The sequence below is a fragment of the Theobroma umbraticum genome, unplaced genomic scaffold (genome assembly GCF_002168275.2).
Source record: "Theobroma umbraticum cultivar Fairchild unplaced genomic scaffold, ASM216827v3 scaffold_86.0, whole genome shotgun sequence".
In the NCBI taxonomy this organism is placed as follows: domain Eukaryota; kingdom Viridiplantae; phylum Streptophyta; class Magnoliopsida; order Malvales; family Malvaceae; genus Theobroma; species Theobroma umbraticum.
Genome location: NW_018397263.1, coordinates 1,167,974 through 1,177,360, shown reverse-complemented (window position 1 = coordinate 1,177,360; position 9,387 = coordinate 1,167,974). Strand labels below are relative to the sequence as shown.

Sequence of the window (9,387 nt, the reverse complement as noted above, 5' to 3'; positions counted from 1 at the left end):
AATCAAAACCACATTATCAAAAAAAAAAACAAACAAACCAAATTAACCAAAAACTCAAGAAACCGGTTCAACATTTTTCCCAGAAAAAGAAAAAAACAGAAACCTTGACAATGAGACGCTTGACATTTGTCACAAAAGCACGAGAAGGATCCATGGAGTCCATTTTTAATCGAGTGAAAATCGACTCGGTCGAGTCAGGCGATCAGTTCTTTCTTTCTTTCTTTCCCGTGGGCCGAGTGTGACAGACTGAGTTTGAGAAGATGATAATGAGGCAGCCGCAGCGGTTTGCCACGTCGAAGTAGTTCCAATATATAGTGGTCCGAAATAGAGGGATGAAACTAAATAAAAACTTTAAAAGGAACATAAAAATTAAAAATTGTTTATGGTTTGTTTCAGGAGTTCAGCGTGGATTGGTCCGTAGGGGAATCGTGGCAGAAGCAGTCACATGCGGACAGAGATGACGACATGACAAAGATTATTATTAATTTACTACCTGACGAGCGACTAGGAAGGGTTCCACTGATTAAGGGACACGCGCCCCCGTTTCTTCGGATTCTTCGTTACTTTTTTTTATCAGGAAATTTAGTCTGTCTCTTTATAGACATCCAACAAGATTTTGAAAGATAGTATAAATTAAATCCTATAAATATCTTTCCGAATAAATTAAATTACAATCTTCCTGATAATCAGTGAGGATTAGATCGGTTTCCTCCGTTCGATCTTGAATTTTAAATAATTAAAATTGATCGAATTTTTTCTTAAAATCGGATATATTTTGAATTAATTTATCTAAATTCGTTTTAATTTTTAATATATAATAAGCTGAAATGTCTTTAGTTTAACCAAATACATACATATTATATAATATATTTTGAAATTTCTAAATATTAACATTCTATTTGATTAATATCAAAATAAAAAAAAAATCAAATCAAACTAATCGAACTTATCAGACATAGATCAATACTCACCCTTACCTACAATGATTTGCCTTCTAGCTACAAATATTGCACCATTGTTACATCATGGAGGTCCTTCTAGGAAAAGAAATATGTTGAATATTCTCAACAGAAATAATTCATGATAGGAGAATTCACATGTAAACTTGAAACTTTAAGAGTTTGAAAGAAGAAAAGTCTGATAGTTCGTCATGTCCCTATGTATCGCCCTATGCCCAATCACCTAGCAACAGCTGCAACATATGGTTTCATAGTGATATCAAGCAGATCGAAAAATCCAAATCAAATTCAGTCCCTTCTGTTTGTCTTGTCACATGGTTTCATGTGGAAGAGGATTAGATTTTTATGGACCTATATTTTTTATGGATCTAATTAATATTCAAAATCATTTGATTAATTTTTCATATAAATAGCTAAATTTAGAAGTGTAAAAGAGGGTTTATTTTAATACATGTAAATATATTGCCAGGGCAGCAAGGCTCCAAAAACTTAAATAATATTGTTTTGGTTGGACCAAAAATACATATGTTCCTCAAGATTTTGTACTATGTTTTATTGTTCTAAAAATAAAATTGAATGTTTTGTCTTTCGAAAAGGGGGAGGGTTGTGCATGGCAATTGGCATGCCAAATTGCCAGAACAGTTCAGAAAAGACATGCACATGAACATGATGTTGCACATGGAAATGGAAAATCAGCCATATGGGAAAGTAAGTTTTGCAGGTTGCTTTGCAGCTGACCTTGACGACCAGACGCTTCACGTTTTTGATGAAAGCTCGATCAAATTCCATGGAGTCCAGAGAGAAGGGACAATGCCACATTATTTCTCAAGGAAGCAGTCTTTTCCGTTTTGCTGCGTCAAAATATGCAGCGATTAGATAGTGAGGATGACCAGAAGACGATTTCTTTTGGTTTTTTTTTTTTCTATTATTTTCTGAGTTAAGGTTTGCGAGGCGACTCGTAGGCGTTGGGTGTTCTTTCTGAAATCAAGCTGATTGGTTTCCAATATTTATACCCTCCAATCATTAGGGTGAGAGAGAAACAACGCCGACGATGGAACAATCGCCACGTACTCCAGGGCTCCCCCTGGTAGACGACAAAACAAGATTGCCAGCAAATTCATTGCACAATCTTTTAGCACCAGAAAGTCGTGAGAATTCGCCTGTTTTTTAAGTCTTCACGGCTCCCTTTAACAGTTCCTATCTGCTCTCAGGGTGTAGATACACCCCAGGAATATTCCATTTGCCCCAGTTTCTTCACCCAACAGCTGATCAGAGTCCTTCTCTGAGCCTTTCAGAAGCAGAAGCGTGCAATGAACCTTGCCAGGGAGCAACCCTTGGTTTCCCCATCAGAAAGTTTTCAGGAGCAAAAAAAAAAAAAATAATACCGTTCTTTCTATCAGACAAGTGCTTTTCAGTAATTTCAATGTCGTGGCAGATCTAATTTCACATGACGTGTTTGATTTGTCTACAGACCTAGGAAGTGACAGATTTCCATTTGATTCCTGACTATGGTGTCCACTGTCCACCCGACTACATAAAACAATGATTTGGGTCAGTTAGAATGATTTCTTTATCTTGTGATTGAATCCACCAATTGCTCTTTCCATCAAAATATATTTAACTTAAAAAAACCATTAAACTTTGTGCTTTTATGACTAGCAACAATAAAAAGGTCATCAAAAAGCATGACTCAACATAGTCTGTCATCATAGAATTATAAAAATGATGAAAAAAACACCAAACGAGATATCAAATGATGCTGTCTACTGTTTGTTGAGAGCAAATTTAGCCATGGTTGGTGTGGTTTCCAGGAGTCTCAAAGACAATGTTAATGGTCTCCTGGCAAAGCATTGCTCCCATGGGGTACCCTTTAATTTGTATAATATTAGGGATGTTTGATTCCTTTACGGTGTTGATTGTAGATTTGTAACGTAATATTTATGATTACCTGCTTCATATATACAAAACAATTATCATTGAAAGAATGCATTTAGCTAAAAGCGGATTGCATTAGAGGAGAGAAAGGCTCTGTTCAGAATAAAAAAACTAATAGATTTATTTCACTTTTGCAAGGGAAGGCGACGTTTCAATTTGATTTTTAGCAAGAATGTAATAGGTTTGGGGTAGAGACATAGTGCCCGGATAAGGCCTGTTACTGACAGGAATCGTGTCAATACAGCAAAGCATGCAAGGAGATAACAAGTCAACAACCACCTTAAAAACCATAGATTGGTGCCGGCCAGTTGGCCTAATTCTTGTGGAGGAACCATAATAATGGGGTAGCCCGTAGAGACGTAGGGTATCCAGCCAGATAGTAAGGCTTTAAACAGTCGTACAGCTCTTGGTGATAGGGCTGCATCCGATTTTAACCACAAATTTCAGGAATGGACGTATGCGGTTACTCACACGAGACGTTTGCCTGGCCTTTCTCTTTTGTCAGTAGCTCAAGTGTGGTGACAAATCAACCAGCACAGAATTTGAACAAGACCGGGGAATAGCTGGCCCAGAATTGGAGTAGTTGGGCCAGACACAAGAGAGATGAGCTAAGAAATCTAGACTCAAGCCGGATCCAATTCTGACTACTGGTTGAATTGTCAGCAACATTAGTAGGGGAGCCCAGTCTGACTTTCTGATGAAAAACAGGTGTAGAAGATTGGGGAAGTCCGAAGTCTGTCATGCTTCTCTTATTTCCTTCCCCCAAATTCTAAATGCAGAAATAAATTTGTTTAATAGCTCGAAGTTACAATGTTTTGGCCTTCAAACAAAGAATAAATTAGATACAAAGAAAGCAACTGAAACTCCAATGCTCTTATAAGCTGCTTGATCACCAAAAGATGGTTCCAAACACCACGTTAGTAACCACTCCAAGAGCCAGTTGCCCTGCAATTGCATACATATTCTTTCCATTCTTTCCCCCAACTCCCTGAACTTAACTACTACAATGCGGATGATTGTTGACGTGATACCCGCCCGAGCTAGAGGGGTTCCATAGCCATGAGCAGAAGGCCCGTAACCATACGCAGAATAAGGAGATCGTGGAATGGCCCCATATCCATATGCATAATAAGGCGAAGATGATGGTGGTGGTGGTTTAATGGCCCCATTGCGATAAACATAATAAGGCGAAGCTGATGATGATGATGGTGGCGGAATGGCCCCATAGCCATAAGCATTACAAAGAGACGGAGCTGATGGTGATGGCGGTGGAACTGGTTTTAATCTAAAGCATACCCTTAAAAATAGTTTTTTTTTTTTTGAAAGATAAAACTTTAAATTGATTTTTTGAGTAATTGGTTAAGATTCTCATAACATTTATATTACACAGTAAATATTTCAATTCTAATTGATTAATATCAAAATAAAATAATCAGATCGAACTAACCGAACTTATCATTAATTGACATAGATCAATCATCCGATGCTCACCCTTACTTGCGATGATTTGCCTTCTAACTATAAACATTGCACCATTGCTACATCATGGAGGTCCCCTTAGGAAAACAAGTATGTTGACTATTCTTAACAGAAATAATTCATGGTGGAGGATTCACATGTATACTTCAAACTCTAAGAGTTTGAAAGAAGAAAAGTCTGATTTTTCATCATGTCCCTATGTATCTCCCTATGTCCAATCACCTAGCAACAGCTGCAAACAAATAATTCTATGTCGAGGATGATTGAATGAGTCCAAGCTTCATAGAAAAGCAGTGTTAACTGTCAGAAGGAGGCAGTCTTGCCAAGTTTAATATTCTTTGGTCTTTCCTGTCACCTGATTGTGTAGTACTTTACTAGGAAATAGCAGTCAGAAAACAAGCTTGGAGTGTCTAAGGGGATACACAGAATCTAATTACATTATATTCATGTTTAGATATTCTCAAAGCTAGATTAATGGTTTACTTGGTATTCAATGAATTTTTCATATTTACTTGATATTCTCAAAACTCGTTTTTAGCCCTTTTTTTTCCATGTGGGTGAGGTCAATACAACATTTACACCATGGACAAACAATATATCACAACTATTACAACTGTCACTTGCTGGAACATGGGCCAAGGTTTGGGAAAACTCTCTATATCTATAAAAAAAATAAATTATCGATATAATTTTGTCTCAATTTGTTTTTTTTATAATAATAATAGGGCCATGTATCAGGTTTTAGGTGATTGAATTGGAATGATTTATGTTTTGTTTCTTTGGTTTGTAACAAGATCACGTTTTATGTGTTGGGTTTGTAAAGTTCGAACTGGTTTGCTTGTTTCAAACCAGGTCAAGTATCGGCCTTTGATACTTAATAAAGTTTTCTTTTGATGGAAAAGCAAAATATTATAATGGCCTGGTCATGTTCCCAGTATTTCAACAGTCGTTTTCCACAAACTTTTAGTTTCGAGAATTTGATGAAAAGTAGTTGCAGAAAATTGGAGAAGTCCCAACTCTGTCATGCTTCTATTAAGAAAGAATCTAGAAGTACAAAGAACTAATTCCTGATACCTCTAGAAATTTATACATTTTTTCTAATAGCTTGAAATTGCAATGTTTTGGCCTTCAAACAAAGAGCAAATTAGATGCAACTGAAACTCCAATGCTCTTATTAGCTTGAAAAGAAGGTTCCGTACACCACGTTACTAACTACTCCAAGAGTTAGGTTCCCAGCAATTGCGTACATTCTCTTTCGAAACTTTCCCCAACCTCCGTGACCTTGACTGTTGCTATGCGGATGGCTATTGACGTTGTTCCCGCCCGAGCTAGAGGGGATTCCATAGCCATGAGGATGAGGACCAAAATACGGGGGTGCAAGAGGGACTCCGTAACCATACGCAAAATAAGGAGGTGGTGGCATGGCCCCGTAGCCGTAAGCATAACAAGCATCAGAAAAAGGGGAAGCTGATGGTGATGGTGGTGGTGGAACTGATCTTTTCAAAGATCGAGGCGTTGGCGTTGACATCGCCGCCACCTCACAAGGTGCTAAGACACACTCAAAGTGAATATCAAAACAGCAAAGCCCACATCTATAACGCCAAGATGGGCATGTATCTTTGCAGACCATGCACCGACCAGGCACAGATCGTTGCAGCCTAAAAGGAGGATCCTTATGCATCACGTGCCGTACATATTCAGGCAATTGGGTACAAAGAGGGTGCACAGCGAATTCGCATAGCTTGCAGCCATAGAAAATCCCTTCGATAGGGTCGCCGCACAAGTCACAGATACGCCCGTTGTGGCACGTAGCCTGTGGCCTGAAAACAACGAGTTTGAGATCATGTTCGTGCATAAAAGACGAGAGCTCCGAAGGGCAGGTGGCACAGTGATCATGGAGATCAAAATGGCAGGATTCACATCGATACCTTGTGCCAAACCCTAGAGTCCTGCAACCATCGCAGAGGAACTCTGTGATGGCGTAAACTTCTGTTAATGGATGGCTATGGGTGAAATGTTGCATAGTTTTCTTTGATAATGGAGTCATCTCTCTCTATCTTTGCAAGGGCTTGCCATTGCGAGCTTATACATATTGAACATTTGAAAGTTACATGTTGAGGATGATTGAAGTGGTTAAAGCTTGGCAGAGTCGTCTGAGTGCGACTTTGGACTTTTATTAATCGATCAAGTTGAGTTATTGTGCCTCTGGCTACTGACTTTCAGAGCGATGCAGTCTTGCCAAGTTTAAAGATTCTTTTTACTGTTAAACACGTTACTGTGTCATGTTGACACAGTTGATTAATTAATAAGTACTACTAGCCATTTGTGTTTACTTTGAGAAACTTCTAGTTTGAATAGCTCACACTTGCCTAAATTCACCTTCGAATTAAGCATTGACAATGCAAGTTTGGGTAAAACGCGTTTAAATGACTACATGCTAGATGAATTCAGGATATCTTGGACATATAAATATAATAAAAAAAATTTCAATATTATCCTCGTTCATTAGCTTTTTCGTAAATCCTCCTTTTTCAATTCTTTTTGAGCGTTAACATCAATATTTATTGGAAAAAGGAAGTAAAAGATGATAGTTGCCATGGACCATGGCCATTTTCATGGAATATCAAGCCCTTCAACATGTTTGTTTCAATTCTCTCAAGTTCTTGATTAAGACGACTTCTACTATTTTAGTATTAATCAATTTGTAGTTTTTAAGGGTTTGGTGGAACCAATTGAGAGAGAAATTCTTTTAGAACAACAAGTTGTTAAATGTTTGACATTATTATTATGCTAATTTGTAACATATTATATGCACACTGTCAATGGCAACAAGCATATATAGTTGCAGAGTCCATGATTTCAAGAGAGTCGCGAGTCAAGATAGAAACAATATCTTCATATGCATCTCAAATTTGGAGAAAATGAGATTTCATTTACCAAGAAATAAAGACTTTGCTTTTATTTGCTCCATGATAAGCATTTGCTATAAATAATTATGAACATGTATCAATTAAAACGATGAACAGTTACTGTTTACCAAGCAAGGTCAAGGGTCAATGGAGGTTGCAGAAGCCCTGACTGTTAGGCTTGCCTGTGGACTTATCAAGAGAAAGGGGTGAGGTAAAGTTTTGATTCATCTAATAACTTGAAATTGTCTGAAGGCTCAATAAATCAGAACTCCATAAAAGTTGAAAACAGAAGCTATTGAGAAGGTTCCTAATTCATCAGCAGAGAGAAGTAAATAATCTCAGGCTGAATGGCTGGGAAGATAAGAATGTCTATTTATGGATCGCATTGATTATTTGTACATTTATCGCACAAAAGTTATGTCAAACATATTGTAGCTCAAATTAGAGTGTTGGTTTTTAATTATTGACAACAAAAGGAGGTAACATAGATCAACAAAGCCTACCATTCAAGTGTTACATTGAACTACAGACAATTCAAATCTAAATCTGAATGCAGAGGATATTGATCAGATCAGACATCTATGACTATGGTCCTAAGGAAAAGACACGGCAAAAAACACATGAACAAAAACCAACATTCAAGTCCTATTAAAACACTTGCAGGGGACAATTCGTTTTTCTATTCCTTTGTCCTGAGTTTGATGTTTGAAGAAACATAGATTGGTGGAATATTTAGGAATCATTCCAGGAGAGATTCCATTATTCTCCAAAAACGATCAAGCTTTTCTTGTTCCTGTCGCCCTGAACCTGACTGCTAGAGTTAGTAGGAAAGATCCCAGAAGCATAACGAACAAAATAAGGTGGTCTAAAAGGATGCCCACAAACATAAGGTGGTCGAGGAAGGGGCACAGAAGCCCAAGAAAAACAAGGTGGCGTTGGTGGCGGAGCTTCTGGTGGCAGGAATCGTGGCGTTGGTATATCAGAATGTAAGACACAATCAAGGCGAAGATCAAAGCAACGAAGTTCACATCTATAACGGCAGGACGTGGACACAGCTTTGTAAACCAGTTAGGCACCAACCAGGGTGAAATGACCGCACCTTCAAGAGGTGATTCGGATGAATCACGCGCCTGACATGTTCAGGCAAGTTGGTGCAAATAGGGTGCATGCACATCAAAGTCGCATAGCTCAGCCCTTAAACCAGGTCGCAACACACATTGCAGGCATGAACCTTTTGGCGGGTGGCTTGTGGGTTGCGACGCACAAGGTTGAGCTTGTATGCATGAAAGAGGAGAACACCGTGGGGCATGCGCTGCAGTGTTCATGGAGATCAAAATCACACCATCGCATCGGTACCTGGTGCCGAAACTTTTTTGCATTCACTTTTGCATTTTCTCCCTTTCAAACATGGAAAATGCTAAAAAACCTTTTCGAAAAGTATTTTCGTAACTGAATTATCCATTAGCAAAGAAATCTCTTTACTTTTTTGCAAAAGGATAAGTGAAAAGCATCATGAAACATTTCAAAACAGATCTTTTTCTTTATTATTTATTTTTTTTGCACACAAATAACTTAGTATGGATTCTTTGTGATGAAATTCCCACGAATCCTCAGAGTCTTCCTTTACATGGAAACAGGGTGAGGCTCATGCAATACAAAAGGGAGCCCATCGATAATCCCAAGACAGAACCCAAATCTCCGTGAACTTTTGAGACCCAAAAGAGATGAAAGCGAAGCCCAGGAAGGGTCCGAACTGGACCCATAAATCTGATCCAAAAGAGACAGCAATGCCGACAAAAGACAAGGGTTTATCGCGGAAAGCAGAAAGCAATTTCAACTACACTAGGCTAGGCTAGGCTAGGCTAAGCTACAATTGGCCTGGGGAGATCGAAATCATCGGATGCATGGCGTGCCGCATTAATTTTAGTCTCCGGTGTTCTTCCTCCGATACGCCGCGTTTCGTTCCCACATGTCACCCCTGCAAAAACCCTACCCTCCTCCGACCTCCTTTTAAACCACACAGCAATCCCATTAAGGTAATTTGGCTTCTAATTTATTCCTTCTCCCCTCCACTTTATTTATTCTACTTCCTTTTCAGCAAAAGA

General features: G+C 38.5%; 1 protein-coding gene across 1 annotated transcript; it reads right to left on the bottom strand.

Moving 5' to 3' along the window:
* Positions 1-5,547: 5,547 nt before the first annotated feature.
* On the bottom strand, positions 5,548-6,487 carry LOC110420882 (protein VACUOLELESS GAMETOPHYTES-like). The gene has a single exon (XM_089784273.1). The coding sequence runs from the start codon at positions 6,418-6,420 to the stop codon at positions 5,548-5,550; it is 873 nt and encodes a 290-aa protein (XP_089640399.1). The 5' UTR covers positions 6,421-6,487.
* Between the last annotated feature and the right edge of the window lie 2,900 nt (positions 6,488-9,387).

Coding starts and splice junctions, on each gene's coding strand:
- LOC110420882 (XM_089784273.1), bottom strand. CDS start 6,420: ATGACTCCATTATCAAAGAAAACTATGCAACATTTCACCCATAGCCAT.